A 13,791-nucleotide genomic window follows, 5' to 3' on the forward strand; every position below is an offset into this window, starting at 1 on the left:
ATTATAACTAGTAAAGGAAGCACAACAGAAAACTTTCAATTCTTACTGTAGCTATAAGACAAGAAGTAGTCTCTCTGTTAGCTCATAACTTCGTGAAGAACTTTCTAGAAAATAGCAAAAGTAGAAATTTAATTGCATCTTGGTTTACTGATCATCTTGGGAAGATTATGAAACAAGTACTTTATCTGTCCAACACGGAAAGACAGCTGCACTTGAGAGAATTTCAGGTTCTGAACAGTCTGTCTCTTTCAAACCTTCTCTAACAAAACATATACTTGAATTCTGGCAGTACAATAAATAACTGAACTGGACAATATTCATCTGAGGGTCCTCTGAAACTTTAAATAGAAACTAGTGAATAAGGAAGGGTATGCCTGCAGTTACAGGACAAGAACAAAAATGGTAATGCTGTTTTGGAAAGTATACCCTTGGGTTTATAAAGGCAAAGCATTTTTTACTTTAACACTGAAAATTTGTTTCATAATTGATATTTTTACTGTATTAATGTAACAAAAATCTCTCTTGTAATACTTCAATTCTAATTCTGTATTCATGGTGCTGTGTACAAAAATGTTTTTTGTTTTGCAATAGCAGCCTTTACCTGTTATTCTTCAAGTTAGTATTTGATTGATGATGCCCTACCATAAAGAACTATAAAATAGTTTCTGAGGGGAATTACTATAACATCATAATGTTTATAAGATTTTTTAGAAATTCTTTTTCTAACCTCTAAAAATTTGCTGTATTAAAATAGGTTTCCTCCGTTTTTTGATGACAATCCATTTGGTATATATCAGAAGATTCTTGCTGGCAAAATAGATTTCCCGAGGCATTTGGATTTATATGTAAAGTAAGTCCATGACTCCCAACACTGTCTTTTATATTCTAAACACCTCCTGAGCACTGTTTCTAAAGGATCTTCATAGAAGACCAGATACCAGATTCTGATTTTCTAAAATGCCACGTTGGAAAATATTTTAATTACATTTACTCTTGCAGTCCAAGTAAAATCATGTGTTTGGTAGTTCTCAAGCTGGAGATACATTTGTAAGATAGTGTCTGCATCTCTTACTTTTCTGCATATTTTGGAATATGAAATGCTTTTCTACCTTGCGCAAAGCTCGTTGGTACCAGATTGGTGCCTGGAAGAAAGAAAAGAGGAGAAATATGAGGAGATAATTTAATATGAGTAAAAATTCGGAGAGCAGGAAGCGAATACTAAACTGTTCCTTTATATGCATACAAACCAGTTAAATCACTCTGCAACATAGCTATTCTAATGAACTGTCTGATGCTTCAGAAGTTCCAGTATAAAATCAACTTCCATTTCGATAGCAGGGCCCCAGTTCAATATGCAGTCTTATATATGCATGTATGGGTTTTATTCATAGTATTTTGCAATTCTGACAGGTATATTGCAGATGAAATGCTTTTTTCCCTATTGAAAAATTCCATACTTGAAATAATTGTGAGTACACATTAGAACAGAAGAAGTGCAATTTTAAACATGAAGTTTCTGCTCAGAAGCAGAGATGACTGAGTGAACGAGGACAGGAAGTTATTCTTATGTTCCCAGGTTAATCATTCAAGGTGTTTTGAAGAAGTGACCATAGAGATGGCACTTGCTTACTGTCACTAGGTAAATAGATAAAATATATGGTAAATCTAATGAAATCTGTCCAACTTTCTCTGAACTGTTATGAATTCTCTTGCAAAAATAATCATTTGGGGAGGATTTTTTAAGCCTCCACTGATCATCAGGCGCACTGAATCAAGCACATCTACATCACATTAGGCTGATTAGTGTCTCATATTTGTGTCTGTTCTTAACAGAGTTTTCCCTTATTATCTCGATGGTGTTTCCAATTTAATGTAGTCTCATTGTTTTGTCTTCCCAATCCAGTCTGTCTTAAGAAGAAAACTGAGTATCTCACATAGTGTTGTGTGCACTAAAGTATAAGAGTGTGACCAGAAAATGAACAGCTCAAATTAGGTTATTATCACTAGCAACCTGTCTAACATGGTGGAAGCATTTAAAAGTAGAGATGCTGCTGGCTTCTGTTCGTGCTTGACATTCACAGACCACCACTGATTTCTACTGTCCAGAAGATGCCTGATGCTGTGAAGTTTCCTAGTTATGGTAGTAAGCATGCATACGCAGGTTTTGCTCTTCAGTCTAGACGTGACTGCCAATGAATTGTAGGATACATTAATCAACATAGTTGTTGATACACCTCTTTCCCAGCTTTTCTTATCCAGATGTCCTTTCAGTGTGTTTTGGCAGCTTGTTCCCAGTACACTCCTGCCTTTAAGGGGTCTCATGGGGTTCTACCTTGGGCTTTCCTCCTTTCACACCCTGGTTTTGGGTGATCTCATTCATTTGCGAGGCTTCACCTGCTTTCTGCAGTGAGTTGTTAGCATAATGTATCTCTCTTCTGTCAACCCCTCTTCCTTTTTTTTCGAACCACAGTATGCAGAACTGGATGGTCTTTGACATCTGCACCATTAGCTTAAAGCAGGTGCCAAGATTATTTTGTCCTAAGGCGACAGTCTGCTTCTTGCCTTACTTGGATCCCGCTTGATTTTTCTCTCTTCTTCCTATCAGTTGGTATCTCAGCAAGGAAGACGACTATCTTGGGTCCTGACACATCCAGGCTATGTCTGAAGTATTAGTGCTATACTGTGTTTATAACAATTGAACTTTAACTCTCTGCTTTTAGGCAGCAAAACTATTTTCCTTTTTGAATTCTGAGAAAACTTTTCTACCTAGATTTACTATGTAAACTTACTGGTTGACATTTTTTGCCCTTCTACCCCCTATCACCCTCCCACACTTTCTACTTTTTGAATTTGTACTACTTTTGCTTTACCTCCTGCTGCATGATGTTCACTGTCTTTTACTGTGCTGTATAGCTGCTGGGTGTCTTGTATAAGTGCTGTTCCTTCTGGCCTAAGCTACCATCTCTTCACATTGCTCTCTGCTGTGTCCCTTTTGCTAGCCACCTTGCAAGTTGATCAGGTGTTTTCTCCAAGTCCTTTGTCCTGTATACATGAAGTCCTTGACACATTTGACCATTAGTTCAGATCTCTTCTGAAGAGCAACTTCTGCCCTGATGATGATAAATTAACCAACTAGAAATCCCAGAATAAGACTGTCAGCAGAGTTTTGTGTTATTTAATTTCTGATAAAACATAAGTATCAATTATGGTCCACCTATTTCTTTGGCCACTAATGAGTTTATAAGTTATTTCTTTATATTTTTCTTTTTTTGCTTTTGTAAACTTTTCTTTGCAAAGACACTTTTGGAAAATACCAAATGAAACACCAGTGCTACGGCAGTTTAATGGTTATTGGTCTGGAAAGACCTTGGTGTAGAAGTTCATTCTCTACATACATACAGCAACATATCTATTGAATTGACTTTAACATGATCATTTCTAAATTACTCTTGAGAAACTATGTAATAAAGAAGTACTAAACAATCTATTACTTGTTTCAATTTAATGGGTGTTTGTTCTATTGAATGCAGCAAATGTCTTCATCTTTAGTGACAACACAGTATCACTGAGCAAGCTCATCCCCTAACTGTTCTTTTATAAGGTGAATTTTTGAAGCAAGCCAAGAATGATCCACTGAATGTTTTCTGGGTATACAGGAATAGGAAACTCCATGATTTATCTTTGGCCATGTAGCCTGTGTTCTGGATTTTTTTTCAGTCCTCCTTCTGTTTTAAAGCCCGGTTATAGCCGTTCTTGTAGCCTTCTGCATAACGAATAGTATTCTCCGCGAAGAACTGGGAGAAGGTATTTCTGCGAAGACGACTGTAAAAGGAGTTGGTCACATAATTTAATCCAATTCAAATATTGATTGGCTGGAATGATCATGAGAGTTTTTAAAGTTGCTTTCTACCTTGACTTTTTTATTCTCCTTTTATCTAGCAACTGAATATTTTTATAGCTGAATTTTAGAACTATATTCCTGCCAAATACAACAGCTTTTCAAACAGTCTAGCACATTAACTCTCAGTTCATATATTTGTGCATACACTTTTGTGATTTCAAGGGTAGGTGACAGAATACTGTTTTTGTTTTGGGATAGTAGGTGTTACAGTTAGGGATAGAGAGAGACAGGTGTGTCATTAATAGGTTTGCATTCTTTTCTGTAAATAAAACTGTTGGGTTTTTTTAAACCTTCTACAAAGTTAAAAATTGGAATTAGCCATACTCTGTAGATTCCCAGCATTTCATGCAGTATTGCATCTCTCAGGTCTGTTTGAGGATATAGGAAGAAGAAGGATGGCTAAACTTTTGTTCTTTCCTGTCATTGGTACTTTATGCAATGAGACCAGAATGCTATTATCCTAAAAATAAACAGCAAAATAGTCTTTGAGATAAAAAGTAACTGTTTATAGAACTGTGAAGCCAGATTTTTCTCTCAGGTCAGAAGTAATGAAGCTAACTCAATAAATTGTGATGCTCACTTTGAATGTTGGGGTTTTGGTGCTTAATATTTAAAGTACTTTGCTATTAAAATGGAAGTCCGTTATGTCTCTAAACTTGCATTCATCTTTTAAAATGTTGATTTAGCTTTATGTAGAACTGTTCAATGAACTAAAATCTCAGGGGAGGCTTTTCATTTTCAATTAAATTAAAGCTTATAGATGTTAGTAGTTTAAAGCAGCTGACTAGCTCTTCCACCGTTTCTCTGAATGTTTAGCTGCCACGGTTTAAATATCAATGTATAAAGTTGAGGGTGCAGGTTTATCAGTTTTTTTTTTATATATATATATTAGAGTTGTGTTCTGCCAAATATGTTTGAGATCTATTTTGAGATTTGGGATGCCCAGCAAAATACAAAAAAACAAAGAAAGATATAGTACTACTCGGAGGGGGGGCAGGGGAGGAGAGAGAGAGAAAATTTTTCTCCTTTCTTTCTTGAAAGAGTCTAAAAGGAACTTGTAAGAATTCTGCAAGTTCCTTTTAGAACAGGTTATTCCTTTTTATCATTCACTCTTAAGTGTCCTAAAATATGTAGGAAATGAATGGGTAAATTATACATAGTATTAGCTAGTCAAAGGGAAGTATGCTTATATTCTGTAACGTTTGTATGACAGTCAAATATAAATTACTTTTGTTTAACAGAGAACATGTTTTCTTTACTGCAGAGACCTTATTAAGAAGCTGCTTGTGGTAGACAGGACAAGACGATTAGGAAATATGAAGGTCAGTATAAAATGTTAGGTGTAATGCAGAACATAGTACAAGGTTGAAAGAATTCTGTAGGAATGATGTAGAACAGGTCTTCTATGGCTTTTGTTTTTATAAGTGTGAAATTGAGATATATTTTCCCATACATTAATTCAGTTGTGCAATCCTAAATGCAAAGTTTAACAGTGTATTTCTGGAAATGATACTCCTGTTTGCCTGGATTAATGCTATCCTTCTTGACAGTTTCCCTCCCCACCCACCCCACCCCCCAAAAAAAACAGAGAAGGAAAAAAGAGAAACCCTACCTGTTTCCTGATTAATTTGAAGATTTACATTAGACCATTACATTAGACCAGAAACATGGTGTCAAGTCCTGTAGGATAGCACCAGCTGATTTTGCTTCTTTCTTGGGAGTTGTTTAATCCCAGAAGGAGCACTAACCAAATTTGAAGCTTAAAAATTATTTTAAGGAATATAAAGGTTGTTGTAGTACCATGACGTTTGGTCATTGTCCTGATAGTTGGTGGTGGGGCTGATTAAGCACAGTTAAACAGGCTTCCACCAAGAAGAATTATTCATCCCATTCTGAACAGACTTCTGAAGGCAATAGCTTACTAATGACAAATACGCTCACGTGTTCCTACCTCAGAAATGCGTCTACATCTGTGATATATCAAGGAGGAACACAAAGCAGTCCTGTGAATTCTGTGTGGTGTCCTGATGTGGTACTACTTGTAATGCCAAGAAGATGACAGCTGTATTACAAGCTTATTTGATTCTGCAGCTGTGCAGTAGCTATGGTTGGTAGTGCAGTGAGAAGTTAGCTGCATGCGAACAAACTCAGGTACTTTAACAGACTAGCCGAGCTACCGCACAAAACTCAGTGTAGGTTAATTTACCCTTTGGCAGAGTAAGATAATTCTGTATTCATTGGCTTGTTATGGTTGTTACACTGTTGCAGGTACATAAATTAGCTGTGTAATCTTTTAGTTTTATAGAGACAGCTAAAAATTCCATCTCCTTGGGCAGTGGAGGTTAGAAGTTTGCTTTTTTGCACAAAGCACAGTTTATGGTGCACATAAGTGAAGAATGTAAAAGATGCAGGGTCATCCAGGTTCCTTGAACATACTGATATAAGTATAGATGCTAGAACCTGCTGTCCAAAGTTCCTTTTCAGAGCCTTTTATGGCACAAACTTAGACTGGTAAGAAAAGCTAGGAAATAAATGTTTTTCTTATCCTTCAGAGTTCTTTCCAGTGTTTTTCAGGGTGGGGGTGAGAGCAGGAGGATTAAAACCAAACTTCATAAGCTGAAAATTTAGAAAGTTATTGACCAGTGAACACTTTTTTATCTTTTGACAGTTTTGAAGGAAGACAAAAACAAAAGCAAACCTTGGTTTATTTGAACATGGGTTTTAGGAAGTGTGTTTCGCTGGCTTTCGTTTTTTGGGAGTTTTTTGGTTTGGTTGTTGGGGTTTTTTTAGTCTGTGGTTGTTTTGGTTTGTTTGGTTTTTTTCTGTACAGTTGGCTAAAATGTCAAAATCAAAAATAGTTCTAATTAGAAGCGGGATTTGGGGTGGGGGCGGTAGGTCAGTCTTAAGTCTGATCCTTTTAAAAAATCTTAGTTGGTTTAAAAAGGCTTAAATCCCATTGGGCATTTTCTGGTGAAGCATTGTCAGATCTGCTTTTGAGGGAACTAGATGATAAATTACTCTTCTTGTTCCTTCTTTGGATAGGAGCATGGATACTCCTACTCCATATACATCAGAAAAAAACAAATGTGTGATATGCTTCATTCTGTGGAGCTGCATGTGGTATGAGCTTGAGTGCTGTGTATTAAAATTATGCTGTGATCAGGCCTGAGACAGAGAACCAGCTGGTTTTGCCCAGTGCTTAATGCCTTGAGAAGGAGTCTGTGCTTGTACCAAGCTTCATCTGGGGGGAAGCCGGGGGAGACATTTTCATTCTTTATGCACATAATCAAAACAGTCAGCTGAGAGAGAATAATCATTACAAGACAAATATGCCTTTAACTGTATATCTAAAATGAAAACAAATGTTTTTATATGAATACTTTTGTAACAGTACTGAGAACCTCTTGTTGTCAGCATTAAACCTCTGTAATATTTGATGGAACTACGTGATTCCCAGACATAATTTTTATTTGACACCATCAACGCTCAATTTTTTTTTTTATTAGTGTGAGAATTAGAGAATGCCTCTTATTCAGATATGCTTTCTAAAATGTTGGAGGAAACAGAAGTGAATAGAACTGCAGTGAAGGATTTTGTGGGCATTTTAAAGCCTGTTCTTGACCTCCCTTGTGTCAGAAGAATGCTGCTTAAAAAAAAAAAAATGGATCTTACTGCCGGAACTCAGGATCTGCTAGGGAAATAAAACTATGAATTTATCCTGTAGAATCCTTTAATGATTATCACCTGAGGAAAGAAAAAAAGTTAGACCATTAGTCTACCTTTTTACCACAGTTCTTATGGTGAAATACATGGTTTGGCATACATATAACTCACTAAATATTAAATTTGGTTTTTTCTTTAAAGAATGGAGCAGATGATGTGAAGAGACATCGATGGTTCAGGTCTATAGACTGGGATGCTGTACCTCAAAGGAGACTAAAGGTATATTCTGCAAAATACTGTATAGGACATTGCAACAAGAAATCATTGTTCATTTAAGCTGATCTGTTCAGGTTTTGTGGTCTGTTGTGTCTGTGTATTTGTATGTGTGTATGAGCATGTATGTATATGCACACATCAATAATTACATGCATTTTTGCCCTTTTACACTGCAGAATTAATTATATGAAAGTCTACTTGCATTTTTGTCTATATACAAAATGTCTAAGAAAAAAATCCCTGCTTTGTTTTGCTGAATCTGATTAGTTAATACAAATTTAATTTTCAGTTTTAGGATTTTGTAAGTAATTACTTCTTGTAAGTGTTTGTTTGTTTGGGGGGATGAGGGGAGATTGACAGTTTGTTGTTTTGATTCCGCACCCCCGCCCTTATATCTGTGGAAGTATTTTACTCTGGGCTTTAAATTTTTGTGCCAAGTTCAATTCAGGTAAATGCTTTAATAAAATGTAAAGCATATGTGAGTAGGAGGAATAGGGAAAGTGAAAGAGAAGAATTTATGAATGTAACTCTAACATACTTTTTAACAGCACTGAATTCTGGTATGATAGGAGGGCAGATGCTTGCAAAAGCTATCAACACTGCAAAATGCTTTTTAAAATCCTTTGGAAGTAAAACTGCCTTCTTTCCTTCCTTTCTCAAAGTTCTAACTACTACGATTTCTTACAGCGGTGATTTTCAGTAACATAGGTTGCCATGTGCAGTCAATCAAGTACCACTTAAATGTTTGGTTTTCCTTCTCTTTGTATTAGTTTCTTACAATGAATTTCTGGCTAGATATCTTAAATTGAGTTCTTGCAAAATAATTAAGAGATGAAAATGTTCTTGATATATTCTTGTAGACAACATCCTAATACAAAGCTGTAGGTGACTTTTTTCCTTAAAAAAAAAATATTTACATTGTTTTAAATTTGTGGGTTTGGGGTTTTTTTTTTAATGATTACTACACCCAGTTGATGTTTTATGTAGATCTGTTGTAATGAAGTCACATTTTTCAAATTATTTACTGTAAATTCTGCTTACACAAATGAACAAAGAACACAAACTGGGTGATAACATGTTTTATAAGTATTTCAACTCTGAAGTTTATGACAACCTACCGTATTACCAAATAAATAACAAACTAATAGTATTAAAACCTGAATGTTAGAGGACCAAATCAAAAGTTTCAGGTCCAAACATCCTTTGTGTTGCATTTTTTTAATTTTTTTTTTTTTTTTAATAAAAAGTCACCATGGTATTCAGATTATTATGAATCCAAAACTTGTTTTCTTAATTTTTCTGATGGATACATTAAGTTCTTAGAAGATTAAATTCTGTTTAATTATACTTCAGAGCAAGGATGTGAATTGGGTCAGAATTTTACGTTGTTATTTCTAGAGGCAGCTATATTCTTCAGAATTAGTTTTCACAATCTCACTATTTCATACTGATGAAGAGACTGAAAATATGAAATAATGGATACAGTGCTCCATTTTCCCTTTAAAAAGTGTGAATTGGCCTATTGTACAAATGAAGCATTGATCCACGGTCCTGATAAGAGCTTAAGTATCAGTATTATATAAACAATAATAATGGCCGAAAGAGAGAAAATAATTTTGTTAATCTAAAATAAAGGATTTTCCTTTCTCTCTTTTTTTTATTTTTCTCTTTTTCCTGCCAGAATGCTTACAGGGAGGTAGGGGTGCCAGGCATTGCCTGCAGTGGAACAGATAGTCCTTGGGAGCAGAGCAGATTCTGCACATTTTCTTAAGCATCTGGGCAGCATACTGTGACTGCTGTATGCAAAAGTAGGACTTTGCTTTTGTCTGAGGCTTAGAAGTACCGTCCCTCAGGGACCTTTTCTTTCCCATTGAAAACCTGCTGATGGCATTGTTTCAAACTGAGAAGCCCAAAAGCTCAGATAAGAACTCAGAGCTAGCGGAAGCTGGACTTTTATCTTTTTGAGGAGGTGCAGGATAACATTTTGCTGTACTTTATCGTTCTGTGGTATGACTTTTATTAGCCAGTTTGGTGATCATCCTTAATGTTTTCTCATTCTAAAGTGTTTGCTGGAGTCCTGATGATAGTTAAGCGCTCTGTCACTGAGAAGGGGTTAGAGAGATGAATGTCCCTTGAGAGAAGAAAAGGGGTTTGCCCTACGTTAACCCCTGCAATTAATGAAATGTTCCAGAGAGGAGCTTTATCGCATTGCCTGTGGCTAGAAGGGCAGAGTAATCTTGATATAAGACAAGGAAAACCCACTAGCTTTGCAGTACCTGTAGGCAATACTGGAAGTCCAAAGGATCCTCTGAGGAAAGAAATAGAAAACAGATATTTCTCTTGGCACCTCCAAGCTTCCTTGAAAAGATCTATTTGAATTAAGATGCTTTTACAGGCATGCTTGTGAAATAAGTTTTTACAGTGCAGCAATTTCTTTACCTGCTCAAATTTATTGCTAGTCTAGGAAAAAGCATAGTAGGTGTTATGAGGCATACACAAATTAGTCATCTCAACCTTCTTGAAAGCAATCAATCTATTTGAAAGCAATGAAGAGGAAGCTTTTTTCCTTCAATTAGAAAGCAGTTCCCCACACTGCCATCAAGACTCTTTCTTTCTTGAAAGGAACCTAATGTGATTACACTCCTTTTTTGCTCATAGGACACAGAAGAGGGCAAGAGTGAGGAAGGAGAGTGGCAGATTATGCTGTAACAACACGTGCCTGGAAGCTTAGTTGTAGTAATCTTTTACAGTAGCTACCTTTGGTCTGCAAAGTAGCTAGAACTTGAGTGCTAAATAAAACAGGTATCAGCAATACAAGTGTCTTTTAACCACAATATTTAACTGCAATATAGACAAAGTGTTGGGACATGTCTGTGTCGCTGCAAGCTTCTCTCTCTCATGCCATTCATTATTTGTGAAAAAGGTGAAGTTTTATAAATACGTACCCCTTTTGTTTAATCAGTCTTTTAGAGAATTTCTGCTTTAATGTGGTGGAGAGGAGATCATTGAGGAAACTGTACTAACATTTTTGTTGTGCTTGTTCTGACTAGCCTCCCATAGTACCAAAAGTATCCAATGATGGGGATACTTCCAATTTTGAAGCTTATCCTGAAGATGACTGGAACAAGATGCCTCCGGTACCCCCTAAAGATCTAGAAATTTTCAAGAACTTCTGAATGCGACATCTACACTGGATGAGGTATGTCCAAATGTCAGGAGTCCTCTTCAAACAATTGCAGGTCTGTGAATGAGAGCTGTATGCAGAAATTACATCTTCTGATTCATAACAGTGATTAATACTTCCTTATAGCTCATAAAAACAACATGAATCACAGTAATACATAGTATAAAGTAAACTGTTGAAATAAAATATTGTGAAGCAGGCTTATGGAATGACAAAGGTAATTTATCTCACAGGCTTTGGTGTTCTACAGTGATGAAGTTATTTGCGTAGAGATATTTAAGTCGTTCTGTCCTTAAAACTTTTAAAATAGTGTGTTAAAAGCAAATATCTAGATTGATTTGACAGATAAGGAAATTATTCTTGATTGCAAGATTTTTGTGTTAAGAATGAAGACTTCAGTTAGAGAAGTAAGATTGTCAGATTAATTCTATACCCTGGATTCTGTCTTGTAACTGTGATAGGCTGATAGTTGTCATTCAGTTCACATGGTCCACACTGTATTTTGTGTTCCTTTTTCATTATTTTTTGTCTTAGAAACTGGAAGGAAATTGAAGTGCTAAGAGCAAGTCTGAAGAGAAATGGAGTTCATGCATAAATGAAGACTTCCTTTGTAGATAAGAATGATACTGCATTCAGATATGTATTAGCATATAGTAAATATCTAAAGAGATGGAGGCAGGCAAGAATAACTTTTTGCTGTAAACATTTGACATTAGTTTAGTAAATTGTAATATTGATAGTCTACTCTGAAGTAGACTCACTAAAATGGTATATTTCAGGATTTTTTTTTTAACTTATGGTTTAGTTAAGTTTCCTGCTATTCACAGATCCTTTTTGCATAGTTAACTCATAGACTTAATTTTATAAGTTTATACTAAACTTGTGTAATTAAAAGCACAAATTAGTATATATGTATATAATGAATACAATACAACTAAAGCACAGGAACTGTGCAAAGATGTAAATTTTTGTACTTTGCAGAGTCTATGATTTTTATTTTTCAAATAATGTTTTTCAAGAAGTTCTCTAGGAATAAAAATCTTAAAAGGATAAATGAGTTTTTCATCATCTTATATACATTTTATAATTCTTTGTAAAAAATAAAAATAATTAAGTTTTAAAAAAGATTTGTACCTAAAATTTCCAATGCCTCACACTTGCAACCATAGTACTTGAAAGCAGAAAGACAAGGGCATGTTTTATTGTTGATTAAGATGCAACTTAATGGCTAATTTATGAAGTTCTGTTACAGTGATGTCTCTTTACAAACCAGGATATTGAGTGATTATACACTGTCTGAAATGAGATTCCTCACATGAAGACTCTCTGTAAAGACGCAACTCAGTGCATACTGATAAAAGGGCTCTAACTGGCTCTTAAAGGAGTTGTTCTCTCTCAAGCGTGCTGTCTTCTCCAAATGTAAAGCATGAGCCATAACAGACTTTTTTCATTATTGAAATAGTTGTTTTTGAATGCTTGGCACTTCAGAATATCAGAGGGAAGACTGAATATATATTAGAGTCTGATTTTTCTGCTCCTGCTTTTGGAAATGTCCTAAAGTCTCTGCTGCCAGGAATTCCCTATGTACAGAGTTCAAACCTTAGATGTAAGGAGTCTTTTTTCATCCTGTACTAACAGCATTCTAGCAGCTTGAGTACACTGTATTTAGGAAGTATTTGCAATACTGCTTCATTTTAAGTAGCACCAAATATCGGTATGTGCATATGTATGTATCTATGTATATGAATACACATAAACATGAAGGTAGATTGTATACAAGTCAGGATCTTTTTTTAGCTTTTTTTCATGTTGCGTATTGTGAAACTTGTGTTGATACAGGGGAATTGATTCTGAAGTGCTTCGATTTCAAAAAGTAATTACATTCTTTCAGATGTTGTGGGTTTAGATAACTTTCAGTGAAATTATGATATTTAGACCAAAAATATTTTTTTCAAAAGCATATCAGCTCACTGGAATTCCACTACTATGGCTGATGGCTCTACATAAAACTCTTTAAGTAGATCATACAGATAGTTTCTCCCACAAATGGCTCTCTACATTTTTGATCTGAAATGCCATAAGAAATGTAGGCCAAAGATTCATTTTTCCGAACTAAATCCTGAATGCTTATGAAGTAGACATTCTAGTAATCGCTACTGAAATTGCCTTGTTTATAATTTTGACAGATCTGCAGCTGGAGTCTCTTCATGAAAAAGTGACCTCCATTTTCTTTTGTTTAGCTCTAAACAGTACAGAAATGCTGTTGAGAGCTTGCAGTTTCTAGGGTATTAGATCTATTTCTTCATAAAGCAAGTCTAACTTTAAGAGATTGCATAACTGCAAAAATGCACAATATTTAACAAAATCAGGATACTTCAAAGTACTAATTCTGGAATATCATAAAGTCTTCTTGATGTTATGTAAGTGTCCCCCAGCTACTACTCAGTAAATACTGTGTAAGAATGTATAATGTAATACAGGAAAATCCATGGAAAATCATCATTTTAACCTGGTAAAAATGCTTTATTCTCTTGAGGGGAAAAAAAAAAAAAAAAAAAAAGAATCTGGTCCACTGTATTTGTATCTGTGGAATTAGTTATTCCAAATCAATTGGGAACAACTGAAGCACATAAAACACAGGTTACTTTGTCTAAGGGGAGCAAGCACAGTTCAGAGGTTTTTTAATGTGTAAGCTTACAGTATTTTATGGAATCTGAGTACTACAAAACCAGTTTCTTATTTAAAAATGTACAAACTGAAACAAGCA

At 35.3% G+C, this 13,791-nt stretch overlaps 1 protein-coding gene across 1 annotated transcript in view; it reads left to right on the forward strand.

The window, feature by feature from the left end:
• The window catches only part of PRKX (protein kinase, X-linked), a 60,005-nt gene extending 46,478 nt beyond the window's left edge, over positions 1-13,527 (forward strand). The window contains exons 6-10 of the mRNA XM_010580478.1: positions 755-850; positions 5,166-5,223; positions 7,766-7,843; positions 10,891-11,039; positions 11,559-13,527. Of these exons, the coding sequence (XP_010578780.1) occupies positions 755-850; positions 5,166-5,223; positions 7,766-7,843; positions 10,891-11,016 (358 nt within the window). The 3' untranslated portion in view covers positions 11,017-11,039; positions 11,559-13,527. The remainder of the gene's footprint in view (positions 1-754; positions 851-5,165; positions 5,224-7,765; positions 7,844-10,890; positions 11,040-11,558) is intronic.
• Positions 13,528-13,791: the final 264 nt, after the last annotated feature.

The sequence above is a fragment of the Haliaeetus leucocephalus genome, unplaced genomic scaffold (genome assembly GCF_000737465.1).
Source record: "Haliaeetus leucocephalus isolate CR32 unplaced genomic scaffold, Haliaeetus_leucocephalus-4.0 Scaffold712, whole genome shotgun sequence".
NCBI classification, from domain to species: domain Eukaryota; kingdom Metazoa; phylum Chordata; class Aves; order Accipitriformes; family Accipitridae; genus Haliaeetus; species Haliaeetus leucocephalus.